This window comes from Macaca thibetana, chromosome 8 (assembly GCF_024542745.1).
Source record: "Macaca thibetana thibetana isolate TM-01 chromosome 8, ASM2454274v1, whole genome shotgun sequence".
Lineage (NCBI taxonomy): Eukaryota > Metazoa > Chordata > Mammalia > Primates > Cercopithecidae > Macaca > Macaca thibetana.
In genome coordinates this window covers 886,119-908,900 of record NC_065585.1, presented here as the reverse complement: position 1 = coordinate 908,900, position 22,782 = coordinate 886,119, and the positions used below count along the sequence as shown (strand labels likewise).

The window sequence follows — 22,782 nt, the reverse complement described above, 5'->3', positions numbered from 1 at the left end:
CGTCTCAAAAAAAAAAAAAAAAAAAAAAAAAAAAAATTGAAACAGTTTTGTGCATCTGTTGGTGAAATTATGTATTTTTTCTTCTTTTGACTGTTAGTATGGTAGATTATATTGAGTGTTTTGTTTATTTATTTTTTTTATGAGTCAGGGTCTTGCTTTGTTACCCAGTTTGGAGTACAGTGATGCAATTGTGGCTTACTGCAGCCTCAACCTCCCAGGCTCAAGCAGTCCTCCTGCCTCAGTCCCCCAAATAGCTGAGACCACAGGTGGGCACCACCACACCTGGCTAATTCTAAGTTGTGTTGTTGTAGGGATGGGGTCTCTCTGTTGCCCAGGCCAGTCTAGAACTCCTGGGCTCAAGCAGTCTTTCTGCCTCGGCCTCCCAAAGGGCTGGGATTACAGGCAAGAGCCACAGCACCTGGCCATGATTGCTTTTTTAGCAAACCATTTTTATTATGGTAAAATAACATAAACTTGACTGTCTCAACCCATTTTAAGTGCACACTTCAGCGACATGAAGCATATTCGCATTGTTGTGCAGCCATCACCATCTTCCAGCTCCAGAGCTCGTCCATGTTCCCAAACAGAAACTGTCCCCATTAAATGCTAACTCCCATTCCCTCCTGCTCAGCTCCTGCACCCCACCGTTTACCTTTATGAATTTCACTACTCAAGGTACTTCGTGTGAGTGGACGTAAACAGCATTTGTCCTTTTGTGTCTGGCTTCTCCCACTCAGCATAAGGACCTAAATGTTCTCCCATGGTGTAGCGCTGCCAGAATTTCCCTCCTTCAGGGCTCAGTATTCGTGTGTGGAGACGGCGTAGTGCTTACCCTTTCGTCCCTTCCTGGACACTTGGGGTGCTGCCACCTTCTGGCTCCTGTGAATAATGCTGCTGTGAACGTTGTTGCTTTGTAGAAAATTCTGAAATTGGGAAGTACAAGTTCTCTAACTTTGTTTTTTTTCAAGATCATTTTGGCTATTTTGGGTCCCTTGAATTCTCGTGTGAATTTGTTTTAGGATCAGCTTGTCAATTCTTGCACAGAAGTCACCCGGAATTTTTATAGGGATGGCACTGAATCTGTGTATCTGTTTGGGGAGTAGTTCCATCTTAACAATATCAAAATCTTTGTATCTGTGAACATGGGATGTATTTCTATATTTTTAGGTCTTTATTTTAACGTTTTGTAGTTTTCAGAGTATGAGTTTTGCACTTCTTTTGTTAGATTTATTCATAAATATTTTATTCTTTTTGATGCTATTGTAAATGGAATTTTCTTTTCTTTTTTTTTTTTTTTTTTTTTTTTAGATAGAATCTTGGTCTGTCTCCCAGGCTGGAGTGCAGTGGCACAATCTCGGCTCATTGCAATCTCCACTTCCCGAGTTCAAGCAATTCTCCTGTCTTAGCCTCCTGAGTAGCTGGGATTACAGGCGCCCACCACCATGCCTGGCTAATTTTGGGGGTTTTTTTGTTTGTTTTTTCTTGTTTTGGTAGAGATGGGGTTTCACCATGTTGACCAGGCTGGTCTTGAACTCCTGACCTCAAGCCATCTACCCGCCTTGGCCTCCTTAAGTGCTGGGACCACAGATGTGAGCCACTGCACCCAGTCTGAATTATTTTCTTAATTTCATTTTCAGTTTATTCTTTGCTACTCTATAGAAATACAATTATTCTTTCTTTTTTTTTGAGACAGAGTTTCACTTTGTTGCCCAGGCTGGAGTGCAATGGCACGGTCTCGGCTCCCTGTGACCTCTGCCTCCTGGGTTCAAGCAGTTCTCATGCCTCAGCCTCCTGCGTAGCTGGGATTATAGGTGCCTGCCACCATGCCCAGCTGATTCGTTTTTGTATTTTAGTAGAGACAGGGTTTCACCATGTTGGCCAGGCTGGTCTCGAACTTGTGAGCTCAGGCAATCTGCCCATCTCGGCCTCCCAAAGTGCTGGGATTACAGGCATGAGCCACTGTGCCCGGCCTACAATTATCCTTTCATATTGATCTTGTATACTGCAACCTTGTTGAACTTGCTTATTAGTTATAATAGTTTTTATTGGATTTCTTAGGATCTTCTGTAAGGATTGTGTCATCTACAACTATAGTTTTACTTCTTTTTTTCAACCTGGATGCCTTTTAATTTTCTTGCTTAACTGCCCCAGCTAGAACGTCCAATACTGTTGAATAAAATTGGTGCGAGCCGGCACCCTTGTCTTGTTCCTTCTCTTTGTGTAGAAGCATTTAGGCCGGCACCATCAGGTGTGATTCCGGCTGTGGGCCTTCATCAGGTCACGGATGCCGCTTTCTAGTCCTGCTTTGCTGAATGTTTTTGTCATGAAGAAGTACTAGATTTGATGTGCTTTTTACTGTGTCTAAAATGAGCTTGTCATTTTTGTTTCTTTATTTTAGTGATATGGTATATTTCATTAGGTGATTTTCAGATGTTAAACTCGCATTCTTCGTCATGGTGTACAATCATTTTTATACATTGTTGTCTTCAGTTTGCTGGTATTTTGTTGAGGATTTTCATGTCTATATTTATAAGAGATCATGGTGTATGCTTTTCTTATGCCTTTGTATGATATTTGTGTAATTTGTACACACACAGGTACATACATGCACAATTTTCTTCCAACTCATTTGAGAGAAAATTTGAGACATTATGTCCCTTTATCACTGACTACTGAATGCCTTGTTTATTTCCTAAGAATAAGGACCTTGTTCTGCACAACCGTAGTCCAGATGTTGCAATCAGGAAATTCAACATGGAGGCCATCATGTCACCTGATCCATGCACTTCCTCGGTCATCCCAGTTCTGTCCCTTTAGCTGCTTTCTGGCACAGGGTACAGCCCAGACACATACATTGTGTGGCTGCTGTGCCCTGTTAGCCTCCTGCCCTTGTGTTTGTTGACCTGGATGCTTTCAAAGAATCAAGACCAGTTATTTTGTTGAATAGCTCAGGTATGATGGTGTTTCCTCATGATTTAACCCAGGTGATGCAGTTTTGGGAGGAATCTCGTGGAATTTTGTGTGTCCCCACCAATGTATCATATCGGGGGTCCTAGTGTTGGTTTGTTTCAGTGTTGATCTTGTTAGTTCTGCTCACTTGTCTGTGCTCGGTGTCGGCACTGGAAAGTTGCTGTTTCTGCCTTGTAATAAATGAGTAGTTTGTAGGGAGATCTTTGGGATTAAGTAAACATCTTCTTGTGATTAATCAGCATCAGACCCCGTGCCGTCATTCATGCCTGTAATCCCAGCACTTTGGGAGGCTGAGGCGGGTGGATCACTTGAGGTCAGGTATCCAAGACCAACCTGGCCAACATGGTGAAACCCCATCTCTACTAAAAATACAAAAAAACTAGCTGGATATGGTGGTGGGTACCCGTAATCCCAGCTACTCAGGAGGCTGAGGCAGGAGAATTGCTTGAACCCGGGAGGCGGAGGTTGCAGTGAGCCAAGATCACCCCACTGCACCCAGCCTGGGTGACAGAGTGAGACTCCATCTCAAAATAAATGAATAAATAAATAAATGCTTAGTCAACATCAATTTTTTTATCATCCATGGATGGTTTTCTAACTCCAGTGATATTGCTGTACTTGATTCTTTGGCCTCTGTTGTGACAAAGCCTCTCCTATTCTTATGTGCATGCATCTCTCTCCGTGTGGACTAGTGGTTTGCTGTTTGACACAGGGGTCCATGTGCAGTCCCTGTTGCTGGCCTTGGTGTTCAAACTGTCCCACACTTGGTCAGTAGCACCCCTTGGAGCACACAGGCCCCTGTCCTGAGGCCCCACTGCCTTTCTGGCGCAGGATGGCGTCCCAACTCACCCGGGGCTGCCCGTGCCTCCGCTCTGCAGTCCCTTCCATGAACCTCTGGTCTCTTGTTTCTGGGAAGCTCGCTCCTTTATTTCTTGAGTATTTCTTGCCCCTGTTTTTGTGTCTCACTGACTCTGGTGTATCCGTTATCCAAAGGCTAGCACTGCTGTCTTCACCTCTTTCAGCTTTTTCTTTTTCCATTCTTTTTAAATTTCTTCTTCCTTGAAGCCTTCGGCAGCCTGTTCTTCCAAGTCAGTAATTTCTTCCTCAGTGAATCGTTACATTATTTGTTTCCTGAATTGAATTCTTTATTTCATGGTTATACTTTTTCACACCCTGTCTCTGGGATTTTCCTTGTTCTTGTCTCCTCATTTCCCTGTAGTGGTACCTTGTTTCCCTGTTGTGGTACTCTGGGGGCATTTTTTCACATGAGCATTGTCCCCGGTCTGTGTCCTAAGGTTCGTGTTTCTGGTGGAGTTGGAGTATGTCCTCAATGTTCGTTATTGGGTATTTTGCAATTTCTATTTGGTTTCTTTATTAACCCAAATGATTCTTTTATGATCTTTAAAATCTGCAGGTCGACAGGTTTTCCTGGTTGTCGTGGATTTATTGTTATATTGAGTCTGGCCAGGTTGGTTTCTGCTTCTAAGTGTTGGTTGCAGTATTATTTTTGACCTAATGGTCAGGATTTCAAAGTGGTTTGTGCATGTTTGGTATAAAGTTCTATCTATATTTTTAGAGCCTACTGTAAAAATTGAAGTTCAAGGTCTAAATATCACTATTTTTTTTTTCTGTGTGGCTTTTGGCTTCTGAAAGAGAGGGATTCGAAGTCCCTGCACTGTTGCCATTTTTCCAAATATGCCGCTTTGTCGTTGAGCTTTTACTCTTTGGTATTTCAAAACCTGCATGGAACGTGTGGGAAACAGAAGTCGTCTTCTTGCAGGGACGCCTGCCGGGTAGCTGAGCGCACAGAGAGGACGGCAGGCATCCAGCCCGCTGTGGCTGCCGAGGCTGGGTGGTGTCTTGGTGGGAACCAGGTTTTCTGACATGGTTTATGTTCCCACAGAGGCTATCCCGTTCCTCCCCTGCAGGCGTTGCAACGTCATGAGCAGTTATTTTTTAATGCAGTCAGTAGCTTAGCAAATGCTCAAGGTTTTGTTTGTTTTGGAGATGAGAACTGAGGCAGGTGAGCCTGCTTTCTTGGGTGATCTTAGCGGAGAGTGCCTTTCCTGTCTGTGGCAGGTCGTGCACACGTCTGCATGTCCCGCGGCGAGGCCCAGGGTCTACCCTGTTTCCGGGCAGGCTGTGTCCTCAGGCCCAGAACCACGGCCGCCCACGCACACCTTTGCCTTTTGCCTTCCTCCAGCCTGAGAAGCCAGGCCCCAGCAGCAAGGACCCCAAGGCCGACAGTGTGCGGGCCGTCAGCGTGCGCACCCTCTACCTGGTCAGCACCACCGTGGACAGGATGAGTCACGTGAGTGCACGGCACCCGTCCCTGCCTGGCGACAGCAGAGCTCTCTAGGGCGGTGGCCCAGGGTGTGCAGGCCCTCTGGCAGGGCCCTCTCTGCATGGGACCTCCCTCTGGGTGGATGCAGACCAGGCCCTCCGCTCCCCCAGGTCCTCTGGCCATACCTGCTCCAATTCCTCACCCCTGTGCGCTTCACCGGGGCCCTGACTCCGCTCTGCAGGAGCCTCGTGCATCTGGCGCAGAAGAGGCAGGAGGCCGGGGCGGACGCCTTCCTCATCCAGTACGACGCCCATGGTGCGTGCGGCGCCGTACCCCACCTCCCCGCTCCTGTCCCCACTTCCCCATCCTCCAGTTCCTGACCCCCACCCCAGGGCTGCAGGCAGCCCCCCACTGACTATTTCCACCTCTCATCTCCAGCAAGCCTCCCGTCTCCCTATGCTGTAACCGCAAGACTGTTGGTGAGCCTTGCCCTTTCACAGCGTGCCCGGGTGCCCCACTCTGTGTCCCTGTGCTCCACCCAGGCTTGGAAGGGGTTACCTTCTCAGTGGGCAGCCGCAGTCAGGGCTCAGGCGTGGTTTTCCTCTATGTGGGCGGCCCAGCTTCAGGAAGAGCCAGACCCCCCGTCGGGTGCTGTGGCCCTGCAGGTGCAGTTTGTGGGCACGGCCAGTGCTCCCTGCTCAGACCCGGCTCCACGCTGCCTCTCTTCAGGTTGTGTCTTCCAGCCCCTACCTGGGGGACGGACGTGGGGTGGCGGCGCTGCGTCTCCTCAGTGTTCTGCACCCTAACATTCACCCTTTGCTGGGTCAGCATTGGGAGACGACTGTCCCGCTGCTGCTGGGGTACCTGGATGGTGAGGCCGGGGTCAGGATGGGGTGCATAGCCCTGTGGGGAGGGCAGGCCTCAGGGTAGGGAGATGCCAGCTCTGACCCCACCTTTACCAGGTGGCACTAGGGTGGCCAGTGGGGACTAGGGTTGTGTAATTGGAAAAAGCAGTCTCCCCTGTGGTCCAAGAAAGGAAAAGCACTCCCGCAGGGTGCTTCCTGGGAGCAGGTGGGGGGCGGTGGGGCGGTGAGGCCTGTCTGTGCTGAGCATCCCCGGCTCCAGGGCAGGTGCTGGGCTCTGAGCCCCACTGGCCTGCGCGGCTGTCATTTCAGAGCACACGGAAGAGACCCTGCCACAGGAGGAGTGGGAGGAGAAGCTGCTGATGGTGAGGGCTGGAGGTGGTCGGGGCAGGGCCCATCCTGGGCCTTAAGGTGTTGTCTGGCCTGGGGGGTGCTGAGGTGGCAGAGACTGGGCCACCTGCCTCAACCTCACCTCATGGTGTGGCTGGGGAGCCAAGGAGCAGGCAGCGTCAAGGCTGAAGACCCCCGCAGCCTTCCTGTGACATGGCACCGGCCTCTAGCAGCCGCAGCCTCAAGCACAGGGTCCTCCTCTCGCCCTGCCTGGTGAGCCAACTGAGGCATGGCTGTCCCCTGAGGGTTGGCTCTGCCTCCCCTGGCCTCTGCTGGAAGGCGGCCTGCAGCCCCTGCAGCCACAGCACATGGGGATGTGCCCAGGCTCCAGCCAGCCCTGTGAGGGGTCGGGCTCCCAGCCTCTCAGTGGTGTCTTGGCCTGCAGTTCCTGCGAGACACCCTGGCCATTGTTTCTGACAACGCGTGGATCTGCCAGCTGAGCCTGGAACTGTGCAGACAGCTGCCCTGCTATGATGAGACACCCCAGGAGAAGGTGGGGCACCTGCTGGCATTCTCGATGTGGTACTTGGGCTCTGAGTTCCTGGGTCTCGTGTCTGTCACTTGCTGTCTGGGCCCTGTCTCCCGTGGCCCTGGTGGCCTGGCAGAGCCTCCTCGTGGTGGCTGAGGGCCAGGAGGTGTGAGAGCCCACTGGCCCCACCCCTTATTCCTCAGATGTTGCCCCGGACTCACTCTGCAGTTCTCATCAGCTTGTGGGCAGGAGGTGCACCCCAGGGGCAGCCCCGTGGCGGCACTGGGTCTCCCTGTACTCAGGAGTCAGGCATAGCCATGTTCTCTGGTTTTGTTTCAGAACTTCCTGTACAAATGCATAGGAACCACCTTGGGTGCTGCTTCAAGTAAGGAGGTGGTGAGGAAGCACCTTCAAGAGCTGCTGGAAACAGCCAGATACCAGGAGGAGGCAGAACGTGAGGTGGGGCCACTCTCCCTGCAGAAGCCCCAGACACCCTAGGGCTGGAGGTCGGCGGTCACCTGCTGTTCTCTGAGGCAGCCAGCCAGGCTGCATGCCTGTGTGTGCATGTGTGCGTACACGTGTGGTGTGCGTATATGCACAGAGTGCGCGATCTATTGATGTGTATGCAAGTGTGTGCATGTGTGTACATGTGGGTGTGCCCCGTGTCCACGCGTGACCGTGTGCGTGTGTGTGTGGCAGCGTGTGCTCTCCCCTGCCTGGGGTAAGTGTCTTGCCCCCCAGGGCCTCGCCTGCTGCTTTGGGATCTGTGCCATCTCCCACCTCGAGGATACGCTGGCCCAGCTGGAGGACTTCGTGAGGTCAGAGGTCTTCAGAAAATCCATCGGCATTCTCAACATTTTTAAGGTTAGGCTGACACCGTGCAGGGCTGGGGACAGCTATCTATCCACAAGTTTGAGGCTCGGGGGTGCCCTGCAGGCTGGAGTGGGGCAGGAAGCTGGTTGCGTCCCTGGAGCAATTTTTGCTCCTGCATTCCTTCCATGGGTGGGGCCTGTGCGTGGGCACTCCCAGTGGGGAGGGAGGCAGAATGGCCTCCCGGAGGCAAACGTAGCTGTGGCCAGGGCCGCATCTCTGCCAGGCGTGGGTGATGAGAGGGGCTTGCGGCCGGGGCAGGCCTCTGCCCCCTGGTGGCCGGCAGATTCTGCGTTCTCACCAAAGCCACCGGCTATGCTGGCGGAGCCTGAGCCTGGTTTAAGGAAGGAGTGGGCCCCTACCGCAGGCCCCATCCCGGTCGTGGTCCCTCTATTTTCTGTCTCCCGTAACTGTCCCAATTACAGCATCTCAGGGCGGGACCAAGCACGCAGGGCTTCCCAGCCCTTGCTGTGTGGATCGAGGCTGATCTGCAGTGCAGCAAGGATGGGGCCTCGAGCTCTTCTCGGCTGCCTCCTGCCTGACTCTCACACGTGGCCACGCTACCTTGACCCTCAGCCCTGTGCTACTCGGTACCCAGTGGGCCCATGCCTGGCTGGCTGCCTATACTCCTGCCCCTTTCAAAGAGGCTCTCCCCCTCCCCAGATTCAGGTGGTGCCCTGCACGGCTGGGGCACACCTCTGCTGTCACTGACTGGCTCTGGCCCTTCTTCTGGGAGGACTTCAGGAGTTTCTGAGGCCAAGGATTCCTGTCGGGGAGTGTAATTGTATAACTGAAGTCCCGCTGGTTCCTCTGACCTCTCAGGATCGAAGCGAGAACGAGGTGGAGAAGGTGAAGAGTGCTCTGATCCTGTGCTACGGGCACGTGGCGGCCCGGGCCCCCCAGGAGCTGGTGCTGGCCAAAGTGGAGTCAGACATCCTCCGGAACATCTGCCAGCACTTCAACACCAAGGTGGGCATCGCAGTGGGCCTGCCACGCCAGGGGAGCTGGGGCTGCCGGGGACTCACATCTTAACTCATTTCACTTTTTGTTGTTCAGGTTCTGGGAGTAAAGGTAGAAACCAAGGTACAGTGTGTAGGAATTAAGTGCTGGACTGGCTTCTCCCCTCTCAGCTCTCCTCTGGGCGGGTTGAGCTTCGTGGGCAGAGGCTGGAGGGGAGCTTGCTGGGGCTTCCTGATCTTGGTCCCCACAGGGCATTCGAGAGCATCACCAGGGCTCCTGCCCTGGCCTGGGCCCTGGACGGCAGTGGGAAGAAGGGAGGCGTCTGTGCCTCCGAGGGGCCGGGTCGTGGGCTGTCACCCCCAGGAGTTCAGCCAGCCCCACCCATCCCAGGACAGCTGGAACCTCCTCTGGCTCTGCTCCCCAGTGCTCATGGGAGCTGTACCTCCCTGGACCCCAGTGACCACCTAGGAGAGGGGACAAGGCCCAAAGCCAGTAGAAGTGGCAGTGTAGGCTCCACTGGCCCCCAAGGCCTCACCCCAGCCTCACTAACAAGTTTCCCTTCTGGCCCTCCTGGCACTAACCTGACAAGCCCCTCTCTCGGGACAGTCAGCCCCTCCTTGAAAAACAGGCCCTCTGGTTCTCCTGCGGTGGCTGGGAGGGCAGGGCTGTTCTCAGAGGTTCTTTTCCCAGCCCTTTAGCGCTCCCCGGAGGACTCTCCTCCTACTGTGGGGGGCCCTCTGGTCACACCACACAGCGTCTGCTCTGTGGCCTGTCTTCTCTGGAGTGTGACACGGGGGAACCCCTGGGTGGCCCCCTGCTTCTTCCACACAGACTTTGATAAGCAGGAGAGCTGACTGGAGAGCTCCTGTGAGAGCAGAGTGCAGCACGTCTGGCTTCGGAGGAAGGAAAAGGGGGTGTGTGCGGGTTCAGCCCTGGAGGGCGGGTGTGGGCGTCTCCTGTAGCCCTGCGTCCCTGCAGGACCCAGCCTTGAAGCTGTGCCTCGTCCAGAGTGTGTGCATGGTCAGCCGCGCCATCTGCAGCAGCACCCAGGCTGGCTCCTTCCACTTCACCCGGAAAGCAGAGCTGGTGGCACAGATGATGGTGAGCATGGCCGTGGCCTGGTGGGTCCTCAGGCGTGTTCCTGGGAGACTGAGGCAAGGTGGGGATTGGGGGCGCCGAGGGTGATAACATGAAGACAGCCTGGGAACATGGGAGGGGCCATGTAGGGACAGATGGGGCTCTGCTCCTCGGGCCCCGCCTGTCACTTAGGCTGGGGGACAGAGCTTGACCAGGGAGGAGGGCTGGGGTTTCCTCCAAGGGCTGAGTCATGCACCTGCCTCACCCAGGAGTTCATCAGGGCAGAGCCGCCAGACTCCCTTAGGACACCTATTCGGAAGAAGGCCATGCTCACCTGCACTTACTTGGTGTATCCTTTCCTGCCTCTGCACAGGCCCGTGCATCTGCGTGTGTGCGTGTGTGTATGTGTGTGCGTGTGCCTGTGTGTGCGTGTGTGCGTGCGTGTGTGTGTGCGTGTGCGAGCGCCTTTGGGCGCGTGCATGCGTGAGCACGTGTGTGTATGCGTGTGTGCGTGCGTGTGCACGTCCGTGCGCATGTGTGTGCCGTGTGTGTGTGTGCGTGCTTACATGTGTGTGCGTGTGCGTGAGGTGCCGCCGTGGTCTGGAGCAGAGTAAACATGGCAGTGGCTGTGCTGCCCACACAGGCCTGGGTTGCTGGGTGTCTGGGCCTCAGCCTCAGGATCATTGTCTGGGGCCCTTAACTTGCCTGTCAGCTCTGTGGAGCCGGCGCTGGACGAGCAGGCCCGGGCGGATGTGATCCGTGGCTGCCTGCACAGCGTCATGGCCCTGCTGCCTGAGCCCGAGGAGGAGGACGGCGGCTGCCAGAAGGTATCCCCATGTTTCCCTTGCCTGTGTTCACACCCATGAGAGCGGCAGGAAGGCCGCTGTAGGCGGCAGAGTCACTGGTGGGGCCGCACGGCCTGGCTCTCCTTCCAGCCCCTGTATCTGGAGACACTGCACGCCCTTGAGGGTCTGCTGACGAGCCTCCTGCAGCGGAACATGACCCCCCAAGGCCTGCAGATCATGATTGAGGTGTGCGGGGGACTGTCATGGGGATGGGGTGGGGGCACAGAGGGCACTCCACCTGGCTGCTGGCCCTCTCTCCGCATGGGGGCGCCCTAGGGACAGTTTGGTGCTCTCTACAGTTGGGGGTGGTTTATGAACAGGCAGGTGCACCCCCTCCCATCTGGGCCAGCAAGCAGATGGGGAGGCCCTGACCCAGGTGGGACCTCTGGAGCCTGTCCTCTCCCACCACTGCATGGCACAGGGATGGAGGGGCCCACAGGTACCCATGGCTCCTGACTGGGGGCCGCGACCAGGGTGGCACTGTGGTGGGCGAGGGTAGGGCTGACCCCCATGCTCAGTGTGTTCTTCTAGGACCAGGGCGGCCTCCACCCTGTCCTTCCACAGTCCTGGCTGGCCCCGGCTCCACTTGGGCTGGGTTGTGTCTGTGACCAGACTGGAGGACAGAGTGGCAGGGCCAGAGGAGCTATGGTGGCCTGAGGCTGGCACCACTCTGGGTCTCTGGCTTGGCCCCCTGTAGCCTGGGAAGGATGGCCTGGCAGGGACACTGAGCTGGCCCACGATGCACAAGGCTCCTGCTCCCAGGGCTGCCCTCTGAGCAGTACCTGTGTGAAGCCCCCTCTTCCTCAGCACCTGAGCCCATGGATCAAGTCCCCAAGAGGTCACGAGCGGGCGCGGGCCCTGGGCCTGAGCGCCCTCCTGCTGCGCCACTTCCTGGAGCAGCTGCGTGTCAGCGTGAGTACCTGGGTCCCTGGCCCGGACGCTGCTGCCTGTGGCACTCATGACCCAGAGTGTGAGCTGCCTTCCTGGCTTCCTCTGGCCCCCACCCCAGCTCAGGCCACAGTCCTCTTCCTTGAGACGTGGATTGAGGGCCTGTCAGGGCCAGCAGTTGTCAGGGATGGCTGCTCAGAGTCGAGTCCGTTGTCATCAGGGGCCCACCATTAGCCGGGAGGAACGTGCGCCTCTGGTCTCCAGGGCTTCACTGTTCAGCGCGGTGCTGGATTTGGTTCACGATATTTTTTTTTTATCATGCTCCACAAGCATCTGTTTGTTTTAATGAAAACTTTTATCAGGAACAGATACTAGATTTTGCTAAATATCTTTTTGTCATCTATCAGGATTATTCTAGGCTTTCTTTTCTCTCTCTCTTTTTTACCCTGAGACAAGGTCTCACTCTGTTGTCCAGGCTGGAGGGCAATGGTACAAACACAGCTCACTGCAGCCTGGAAGTCCTGGACTCAAGTGATCGTCCTGCCTTGGCCTCCCGAGTAGCTGAGACTACAGTGCATGCCACCACACCCAACTAATTTTCTTTTTTTGTTTTGTAGAGATGGGGTCTTGCTACATTGTCCAGGCTGGTCTTGAACTCTTGGGCTCAAGTGATCCTCCTGTCTGTGGCTCCCAAAGTGCTGGGATTACAGATGCTGGGGTTACAGACGTGAGCCACTGCACCTGGCCTTTTGTTAATGCACCAAAACTAACTTTCTCCTTTTTTCTTTTCTTTTCTTTTCTTTCCCTCCGTCCCTGCCTCCTTCCCTCCCTCCCTCCTTTCCTTCCTTTCCTTCCTTTCTTTCTTTTTTGAGACTGAGTCTCTTGTTCTCACCCAGGCTGGAGTGCAGTGGTGCAATCTTGGCTCACAGCAACCTCTGCCTCCTGGGTTTAAGCGATTCTCCTGCTCTAGCCTCCCGAGTAGCTGGGATTACAGGCGCCCACCACCACTCCCAGCTAATTTGTGTATTTTTAGTAGAGACAGAGTTTCATCATGTTGGCCAGGCTGGTCTTGAACTCCTGACCTCAAGTGATCTGCCTGCCTCAGCCTCCCAAAGTGCTGGGATTACAGGCATGAGCGACCGTGCCCAAAACTTTCATTCTTTATGTGGCCAAATCTTGTGTGTTCAGGGCTCTTCCCACCTCATGCTTTCATGGCCTGCTCATCACATAACCCTGGTCTGGCAGAAGCTTACCTTGGTGCATGGTGTGATGGATGCCTAGCCTAAGAACAGTGGCTGGTCACCTGCAGTCTTTCTCTAACGTTCCAGCCTTTCCCTTCTGACTTGAAATTCTTTCTCATCAGTGGTGATTTTGGGGATGAGGAGTTTCAGCGGCGCCCAAGCAGATACCAGGTTTCCATCTGATAGGAGCGTCTGAGCCCAGGATCCTGTGCGAGGGCAGGGTGGGAGCACCTCCCAGGAAGCCTCGCATGTAGGGGCTGAAAAGGGAGCTAGGTGGTGGGAGGGGGACAGGTGCATCTGCTGGGGAGGAGGTGTGGAAGTAGAAGGAAGGTGTTTGACTATAGGAGCATGGGAGGGGCAGGACTGAGGAGAGCAGAAAGGCTCTGGAAGGAAGGACCAGGACGAGTCAGGGTGTGAGGGGGTCTTGTACAGTCCTGCCCCTCACCCAGATTGGCAGAGCCCGTGCACTCCTCCCATTTGGGGCCCCCTCCGCACCCCAGTTGTCCGTCTGCCTGCACACGCCTGTGTGCCCATGTCGGCATGACCTGGCCTTCCTTCTTGTAGGGGCCCAGCCTGGGAGCCTGTGTGGCCCTGGTGTAGACGAGGTGTGGTCAGAGCTGAGCTGAGCAGCACCCACGCTGCAGCGGGAGGGGAGGGAGGAACTCACTGGGGGCTATGTTGGCCACAGTGAGGGCCCAGGGTTTGGTGGACACCAGCAGCACTCCTGGCCACACTCCAACCCTCCCCTGGGTGCAGGTGGCATAGGTGGCATCCACTCATCCCCAGCATTCCAATAGCCCAGGCATCTCCTCCTCCAGGCCCTGGTGCCCTTCCACAACCTGGGCCTTCTCGTTGGCCTCTTCTCCCCACGGTGCGCAGACCTGTGGCCTGCCACCCGCCAGGAGGCCGTTGACTGCGTCTACTCCCTGCTCTACCTCCAGCTCGGCTATGAGGGTGAGCCCTCATCAGGAGTGTGGGGGCCCCTGGTCGTTCAGGGGTGCCGGGAGGGATGAGGTGCAGAGTCCAGGCTGCGGGATCGCCAGGGAGGGCCTCAGCCGGACTGCTCGTTCCTGCCGCCTCTCAGGCTTCTCCCGGGACTACCGCGATGACGTGGCGGAGCGGCTCCTCAGCCTCAAGGATGGCCTCGTGCACCCTGACCCCACCATTCTCTTCCACACCTGCCACAGCATAGGCCAGGTACCAGCTGGGAGCTCCGCGGCCAGAAGGCAGGCTGGCACTGTCTGGGGCTAACAGGGACTTCCGAGGCAGCACCTGGCCTCCCCTAGCCTCTGTAAGTGCCACCCATGGCCAGTGGGCACGGGGCAGGGCCTGGGTGTTTGCATTAGTTGCTGGCGCTACCCTGCACTGGCCCCATCACCCACACCCGCCTACGCTGGGGCAGTGCAGTCCATACGAGAGGAAGGTGCTGTTTGTCTTGAGACCTGGCAGAGGCCAAGGAGGGAATGGGGTGCCATGAGGCCCAGCCGCTCTCTGCCTGCCACTGACACCCTGGCCTGCTCTCATGAAAATGCAGGTTTCTGGAACAGAATCTCCAGCGGCTGCCCTGTGTGGTGTTGTCCCCAAAGCCTACCCAAGAGCCACGTGGGGGGCTAGGGTCATCGCCTGCAGGGTGCAGCGGGCTCTAGCCCTCTTGCCAAGGGGCCAGGGGCGGGCCCTGCCTTTGGTTCCAGCGGGTCAAGGTGCTTTGTCTACTGCCATCTGAAGGGAGGATGATGGCCCTGGGCACTGCGTCCCCCACCCCCCACGACCCATGCCTGCCAGGTCCACCCCGAGGCTCAGCATATTAGAAGACAAACTTGAGTATTTAAAGTATTGCATTTCAGGGGGGAAAAAAAGTCCCTCCAAGGGGGTAAGAAAGCTGCCCTCCCTCCGTGCTCTCATGTGGGTCCCCAAGCTGGAACACTGCCTGTCTCCATTTGGTGCTTAGGAAAGGCCTTCCAGGTCCAGAGACTGTGTCTCCTACAAAGGAAGGAGGGGTAGGTCACGAGGGCCCTTTCTGGTGCTGGGATCACAGGGGTGAGCTAAGGCCTATCTGCCCTTGACCCCGTGTTGTAGAGAGCTCCAGGGCGACTGCACCACAGGGCTGCTCCCAGCCCACTTCACTAGTCAGAAGGAGCCCGAGGAGGGGGCTGTGACCTCAGCCCTGCAGCTGCCCAGGCACCACCTTCCAGGAGCCCGCCCAGGCTCCAGCAGGCCCTGACAGGCTCTGGAGAAGGAGACCCCACCCCCACGCAGCGAGCTCACTGAAGTCACAGGGCGGGGCGGCTGGGGCGGGGCTGCGAGACGGGCGTGACCTCCCACCCTAACGCGAGCCCCTGAGACTCGATGCCTCGGAGAAGTGGCGTTGGGGGTGCCCCCCCTTCCCTCCTTAACCTCTGGCATCGCTTTCCTCCTAGATTATTGCCAAGCGCCTCCCACCTGACCAGCTCATCAGCCTCTTGCTAACCATGTTTGAGGCCCTGGGAGACCCCGAAAAGAACTGCTCCCGAGCAGCTACCGTCATGATCAACTGCCTGCTGCAGGAGCGGGGCGGCGTGCTCCAGGAGAAGGTGGGAGGGGGCGGGGCGGTGGCTGCGGGAGAAGGTGGGAGAGGGCGGGGCAGCGGGGCGGTGGCTCCAGGAGAAGGTGGGAGGGGGCGGGGTGGCGGCTCCAGGAGAAGGCGGGAGGGGGCGGGAGGGGGCGGGGAGGCGGGGCGGTGGCTCCGGGAGAGGGCGGGAGAGGGCGGGGTGGCAGCTCCGGGAGAGGGCGGGGCGGCAGCTGCGGGAGAAGGTGGGAGAGGGCGGGGCGGCGGCTGCGGGAGAAGGCGGGAGAGGGCGGGGCAGCGGGGCGGTGGCTCCAGGGGAAGGCGGGAGGGGGCGGGGCGGCGGCTCCAGGGGAAGGTGGGAGGGGGCGGGGCGGCGGCTCCAGGGGAAGGTGGGAGGGGGCGGGGCGGCGGCTCCAGGAGAAGGCGGGAGGGGGTGCGGTGGGGTGGGGCGGCAAGGCAAGGGCGGGGCGGCGGGCTCTTGGAGAGGTGGCACCACGGGTGAAAACAGTGAGGCTGGCCCTGCCCTGGCCTGGACCACCCTGCCCGGCCCTCCTCAGGTGTGACCCTCACTGCTCTGCCGCCTCTCCCTACAGGACTACTGTGGACAAATCTTTCTCTTATGTCTGAAGACGGGGGTTAGAATCTGGCAAAAACAAGTGCTGAGAGAATAAGGGGGGAAAAGGAAATGGAAAGGCGGGTGAAAGCACTAATGGTTCCCCGAGCCCTGGTTGGGCCCCCTGCTCACATTGCTGGCGTGGACATGGACGCGGGGCGCCCCGGGTCCGCAGAGGCTGCCCAGCCGTGGATTCCAGGGTCTGGCACTACGCGGGACGCTCTCGTGCTGCCCGACCTCTCATTCCCTTTGCTCCCGTGTCTGGGGCCGTCCCAGCCCCACCGCCGCTTCTCACTGTGCAGTCTCCGTGCAGTTGTTGCCAAACGTGCAGAGGCAGTCGTTCCGCACAGATGCCTGTGACGCGAGAGCAGAAATGCACATCCCTGTTCTCAGATCCTTTTGGGTCCAGAGGGCTCCCATGGGCCAGCTGGAGTGGGTGCTCATGAGTCCTCGAGAGGCCCATGGCCGGGGACCCAGTCTCTGCACGACGGAATTCTCAAGCTCTGTATTAAAGTGAAGCATCGGAGTGTGGGGTGTCAGAAAGCTGCAGGGGCACCCACAAGTGGAGCATCCTACCCACTCCTACGTCCTCCCCTCAAGCTCCAGTTGTCACCCTTTGGGCCACCACCACTGCCCCACAGCGCAGACCACTGTGGCTTGGTGTGCGCGTTGTATGCGTGGAAGCCGGTGCCCGTCCTGTGGTCCTTTGGCGTGAACATGTATGTGAGGTTGTCCCTGTTGTCACTACACGTGCCCCTTTCCTGCACTGAGCTGCGGATGTGTCACGTTTGTTCATCTGTCTCCGTGAACACCTGGGCAGTTCCCAGTTGGGGCTGTCACAGGGTCCAGGTCCTTTGGAGCTGAGGACACACTGCAGCGGGGGATAGGCCCACAATAGCAACAAGGCTTGAAGGCCAGGCCCTGGTGTGTATCCCAGGGCTGCCAGCCACTGTCCCTGGGTGGGGCCCTCTCCCTCCCGCAGGAGGCCGGCTGGCTCTGGGTGCCACTGTCTTGCCCATTGCTGTGTTTCCCACTCTTCAAATGAGTTTGCAGCGGCTTCATGCTAGAGTTTCATGTGTGTTTCTCAGTGATGGGTGAAGGTGAACACGTGTTTATATGTTTACTGGGTACTCGGCTGTGTTGCTTTGACAGGGTACCAGTCTTTTGCCTGCGCTTTTCTTCTTGATTAGTAGGAGTGCTTCCCCGCCCCCGCAACCCCTAGACGAAGTGTTGTTCTGTCACTCAGGCTGGAGTGCAGTGGCACGATCTCGGCTCATTGCAACCTCTGCCCCCTCCCGGATTCAAGCAAGTCTGCCGCAGCCTCTGGGGTAGCTGGGATTACAGGCGTGTGCCACTACGCCCAGCTAATTTTTGTATTTTTAGTTGAGACGGAGTTTCACCATGTTGGCCAGGCTGCTTTTGAACTCCTGACCTCAGGTGATCCACCCACCTCAGCCTCCCAAAGTGCTGGGATCATAGGCATGAGCCACCACGCCCAGCTGGTAGGGGTGCTTTCTGTGTCCTGGATACAGTTTCTCCATTGGCTTTACATATACTGCACAGAGCTCCTTGGAGAGGCATGAACAGGAATGCAGCAGTGGAGAAAAGGAAAGTGTTGGTGGAGGGCTCGTGCCAAGGACTGCACACGGTGTGGTTTCTGGAAGGGCAAGTCCAGTGCTACTGCGTGGCAGGAGGAAGAGGTTGAGGGTAGAGATGCTGGCATCGGGCCCTGGGAGGAACAAGGGGCCAGAGGGTGGCGGCTCAGTGCTGGCCATTTGAAGGCTTGGGTTTTATTGTGCAGGCAGTGGGGCCCCAGGTCAGATCTGAGGGTAGTGAGGTACCCTGGCCACCTGTGCAGATGGTGAGAGAAGGACCAGGCTGGTGGTGGCGGCCAGGGTGCTGGGGTCGGCCCCAGCGTGGGATGGACAGGGCTGGCAGTGGCGGCCTGGGTGCTGGGGTTGGCCTCAGTGTGGGATGTGCCATGTTGTGCTTTTCAGTGTGTCTGTACATGGACACTTGGGCAGATTCTCCTGAATGTGGGTGTGTAATTTCTCATCAAGTCCCTACTTTCAGTTCATTTGGGGACATATCAAGAAGTAGAGTGGCTGGATCACACTGAGGCTGGGCTCTGAGAGGGCTGCTTTTTGCAAAGCGGAGCTGTCCAGCTATTTTTTTCCCAGCCCAGGTTTGCATACACATCACTTGCCACAGCCCAGCTGGGCAGGGGCATTGCTGACCTCTGGCTAAGGCTTTGAGCAGGCCTACAGCACAGCCCAGCAGGCACACCTGCCGCCAGTGTCATGTACCCAGCCATCATGGCGAACCTCTGCGTTCTTCCCCGCCCTGAGATCCTGGTGGGGGGACCTCTTTGAGGCAGGCTGATACTGTTGGGCTTTGAGTTCCTCTGACGTTGAATCAGAACCTGTGGCCCTAGGGGGTGACATGCGACCTCCCCCAGTGTGAGATGACCATGAAGTAGAGAGCGCAGAGAGCATGACAGAGAACAGCAGGCTCTCCTGAGGCCGGGCGTGTCCGACGGAGGAGGCAGCCTTCCCAGGGTTGAGGCGGTGTGCGGGGGGCCAAGGAGGGGACAGGAGAGGAGGAAATTCCGCATGAAACAAACAGGTGGGGGTGGAAGTGGCGCTGCCACCTCAGGAAGGTCAAACTCAGTTGCCAAGTGACTCAGCTGTCCCACCCAGGTATCTTCCTAAGAACACAGCATGAAGCACGCAGCGACCCACAGCCAGCAGCACCGCTCATGCCATCTGGGAAGCATCCCAGGGGCCCATCACTTTGCAAATGGGTAGAGGAAATGTGGTCCATCCGTACGACAGAATATTATTGGGTCATAAAGGGGCATGAAGCCCTGACACAGGCTGTGAGGCAGATGCACGTTGAAAACATCGTGCTCAGTGAAAGCAGCAGACACTGCCCAGGCGAGGTGGTTCACGCCTGTAATCCCAGCACTTTGGGAGGCCAAGGCGGGCGGATCACGAGGTCGGGTGTTCAAGACCAGCCTGACCAACACGGTGAAACCCCATCTCTACTAAAAATGCAAAAATTAGCTGGACATGGTGTTGGGAGCCTGTAATCCCAGCTACTCAGGAGGCTGAGGCTGGAGAATCACTTGAACCCAGGAGGCGGAGGTTACTGTGAGCTGAGATTGTGCCATTGGACTCCAGCCTGAGGGACAGAGGAAGACTCCATCTCAAAAACAAATAAGCAACAACAACAAAAGCAGACATTAAAAGCCACAATCACATGAGCCCATTTTCATGAAGTGTCCAGAACAGGCAAATCCGTCGCGACAGACAGCGGAATAGGGCTGGGGAGCAAATTAGTGACTGCTGATGGAGATGGGGGGTGTGTGTGTGTGTGAGAGAGAGAGAGACGGTCTTACTCTGTTGCCCAGGCTGAAGTGCTGTGATGTGATCATGGCTTACTGCAGGCTCGACCTCCTGGGCTCAGGTGATCCTCCAGCCTCAGCCTCCAGAGCAGCTGGGACTACTGGTGTGCACCACCACGCCCAGCTAATTTTTTGTATTTTTCTTAGAGACAGGGTTTTGCCATGTTGCCCAGGCTGTGACAGGTTTCTTTTGGGGGTGATGGTTGTACATCCTGAGTGCACTGGAATCCTGGAACTGTGCACTTAACAGTGAGTAGGTGGGCTCTGGAGCTCTGAATTATGTCTCAGTGACCCAGGCCAAGCATGACAGGAAGGGAGAGGACCCTGCACAGGGGCTCACCATTGAGGGAGGAGCCACAATCCAGAGACCGGCAGAATAACCTGGAAGGTGTAGGGCGCAGCTGAGCCTCACACAGCGGGCAGCTGGAATGCTGCCCCGCGTCCTGGGACCACATGGATTTTGCCCAGCAGTCCGCGGAAGCAGGAGCCTGCTCAGGACTGGGTGTGAGGGTCCACACTCGGGGATTCTCAGCTAAGAGGTGACTGTGGAAATTGCCTCCACCCTGCAAGCCCTCCACCACAACCCAGCGCACCCGGGCTGTTCCTAAAGTTCAAAAAAAGCATAGATTCAAGTGTACATGTGCACCAATGGTTCAAGTTGTTGAAGAAATAAATATGCAAAAGTAAAGAAATATTAGAGAAGATAAGTAAACCCACTGAGACAGCAAGACAAACCTCTTGTGAGACAAGTCACAGGAAAAGAGCCGACATCCATAAAAGCAAAAAGTGAAGTGAAAGAGGAAAAATACGTTTGGTTAGCAGAGTATATGTCCACGAACAGCTGTGTTCCAAAACACCTGGAGAGCTGTCACCAAAGCAACAGATTTCTGAAAAAATGCCAGCATGGATGGGAAGGAGGTGGGCGGGTCCAGTGGACCCATAACTGCTAAAGTGGTGGAAGTGGTCGCTCTGGGCACCCGCTGGTGTCACCCAGGCTGTGCGTCAGCAGGGGGGTCACTGCCCCTCACAGCGCTCAGGAGAATGGAGAGGCTGTGTCAGCTGCCAGTGTAGGTGGCGCGGCCCAGCGGCTCAGATGGCATCACGGGGTGTCAGGCTGGTCTTGGCTTTGAAGCAAGCCTGTCTGTGAGAGTCACTCCCTGGAGGGCTGAGGAGCAAGACCTGGTGTGGAAAAATATTTGCTTGGAGTTCAGCACCTCCTCACTGTCAAAACTTGCCAAAAGCCAGGAGTGCAGAGGAAACCAATGGGCGGGCAGCAGGCAGCGTCTGCAGCCCCTGCAGCCGTCTTGTCAGGGAAGCGCCTGGGCTAGGACAGGTGAAGAAAAAGGCAAAGAAACACAGGTCATCAGAACGCGCTGCTCCTGCAGGGGCTGGGCGCTCAGCTCCGCACAGGTCTTGGAATGAAAGCGACGTCAGGAGGTCTGCAGCTCCTTTGAGAGCGACAGTGACCAGGAAGGACCAGCCTGTGCCTGTGCAGCTTCCCCTGGGCATGGCTCCTGCACCCCTCACCAGCCGTGTCTCCCCACACCGTGCTGTGGCCTCACCACGTGAGTGGTGTGGGCCTGGCCCGGCCCGGAAGTTTCTGCCGTCAGAATCTCCTCCAGCTCCACCTGCTGTTGTGCTTTGTACCAGCCCCTTCTCCTTTCCAGCTACCCAGGCGGGTCCCTCAGCCACAGCCAGGAAGGAGGACCCTAGCCGTGGCCCGGGAACGCTGGGGTGGGTGGAGCCCACAGTGTGTCAGCCATCCTCCAGGGCGAGGCAAGCCTGACCTCATGGCCCATTGCTTTGTTTGTTTTCACCCCAGATCGTGGTATTTTCTAGCTGTGAAGCAGGCATTTGGCAGTAGGGGTCACCATGGCTGAGGCTGGAGAGGAGACTCCCAGGCCAATACTCACCATGGGCAGGGAGCCCCCTCATGACATGGCTGTCCCCCAGAGTGAGGCTCACATGCTATGCTGCTGCTGGACTTGTGGTGGGCCTGGGGGTCCCAGGGCCAGCGTCCTCCTGCCCATGTTCCGTTCACCTGCTTTCTGGAGCAGCAGGACAGTGGCAAACTCACAGCCCCCCAAGTCCCAACCTTCCATGGCAGGCCCAGCTCCAGCCTCGGTCTGGGAATCTGTCTCCTCCTCCCTGTCCGCCCAGGTTCCCAGCCCAACTTCTGCATGGGTGCAGTTGGCAGCTGTGTGGGTCGTGCCTCTGGTGGGCCTGCCAGGGGAGCCTGAGAATTGGACCCAGCAGGCATGCTGTGAGGGCATGGGGCCGCTGGCTCTGTTGGCTGCCTGCCCAGCTCCACACCAGCCTCTGGGCCACGTGTGTCCTCGGCACTTCCTCTGCCTCCCAGGGCACTAGCCACTTTGCAAGAGGAATCCAGGTCATGGCTCCAGTTCCTTGGCTTCTGGGCTGTCCGTGGCCACGGGGGATCCGGGTCCTGCCTCAGGCTGGCACCAGCAGTACAGAGCTCTGCGTCTCATGGGGCCTCCCTCATGGCCCCACCCCCTTGGGTTGGCATAGGTGTGCCCATGGCTGTCCCCCACGCGTGGCCTGACCGCCATGTCCTGCTCATCTACAGGTGCCTGAGATCGTGAGCGTGCTGCGCTCCAAGCTTCAGGAGGCCCAGGGAGAGCACGTCCTGCCGGCTGCCCAGCACAGCATGTACCTCCTGGCCACCCAGCACTGTGCGGCCGTGGTGTCCAGCCTCCTGGGCAGCCCCCTGCCCTTGGACAGGTACCTAGTCCAGACTCCAGGCTTAGGGGTTCCTCTGGAATGCTGCTCCCCAAGCCCTCCACCCGCCTCCGCACCCTGGCTTTCTGCACCTCGGCTCTGTAGCCCAGCTTTCTGCATGAGTTCCCATGGCTCTAGGCCACGTGGGACAGAAAGTGCCATGGAGACAGGCCCCAGTCTCTCAGGTACCCATGGGGACCGCTCCTCTAGGCGTCTCGGGATCCTCACTGGCCCCGGTGGGCCTTGCACAGCACCGCCACAGGGAAGCCGCTGTTTCCGCCCTCCTCTAAGGCCCCGGGCTCCAGCAGACACTGGAGGCTGCCCCTCGCCCTGCGTCTTGGTTCCAGCTGCCCCAAGCCTTGTCCTCTGCAGGGCGTCCACTACTGCCTGTGAGCAGACCCCCAGAAAATGCCTGATCTGAGCCCCTCAGGAGCCCAAGGACAAGCCTGTCTGTGCCATACATCACTATGTCTTCCCAAACACACCTCCCAGCTGCCAGCAAAGGGCAGGGTGTGTCTACCACCCCCCAGCCCACTGGGGTCCCCTGTCCTCGCTGAGGCCTCCAGAGCATGGGTCTGCTGGCCCTTTCTGTCTTTGCCATCTTAGTCGTGGACAGAGGCTG

General features: G+C 57.0%; 1 protein-coding gene across 7 annotated transcripts in view; it reads left to right on the top strand.

Moving 5' to 3' along the window:
- The window catches only part of MROH1 (maestro heat like repeat family member 1), a 120,014-nt gene that overhangs the window by 86,055 nt on the left and 11,177 nt on the right, over positions 1–22,782 (top strand). For 5 of the 7 annotated variants that reach the window (XM_050800819.1, XM_050800821.1, XM_050800824.1 and 2 more), the window contains 19 exons: positions 5,174–5,281; positions 5,425–5,569; positions 5,693–5,733; positions 5,984–6,125; positions 6,430–6,482; positions 6,893–7,000; positions 7,316–7,435; positions 7,718–7,840; positions 8,669–8,815; positions 8,903–8,929; positions 9,785–9,907; positions 10,153–10,232; positions 10,596–10,710; positions 10,819–10,914; positions 11,536–11,640; positions 13,676–13,811; positions 13,942–14,054; positions 15,275–15,427; positions 22,009–22,163. In XM_050800819.1, coding sequence (XP_050656776.1) covers positions 5,174–5,281; positions 5,425–5,569; positions 5,693–5,733; positions 5,984–6,125; positions 6,430–6,482; positions 6,893–7,000; positions 7,316–7,435; positions 7,718–7,840; positions 8,669–8,815; positions 8,903–8,929; positions 9,785–9,907; positions 10,153–10,232; positions 10,596–10,710; positions 10,819–10,914; positions 11,536–11,640; positions 13,676–13,811; positions 13,942–14,054; positions 15,275–15,427; positions 22,009–22,163 — 2,090 coding nt within the window. The remainder of the gene's footprint in view (positions 1–5,173; positions 5,282–5,424; positions 5,570–5,692; positions 5,734–5,983; positions 6,126–6,429; positions 6,483–6,892; positions 7,001–7,315; positions 7,436–7,717; positions 7,841–8,668; positions 8,816–8,902; positions 8,930–9,784; positions 9,908–10,152; positions 10,233–10,595; positions 10,711–10,818; positions 10,915–11,535; positions 11,641–13,675; positions 13,812–13,941; positions 14,055–15,274; positions 15,428–22,008; positions 22,164–22,782) is intronic. The other 2 variants (XM_050800822.1, XM_050800820.1) reach the window with 1 other exon arrangement.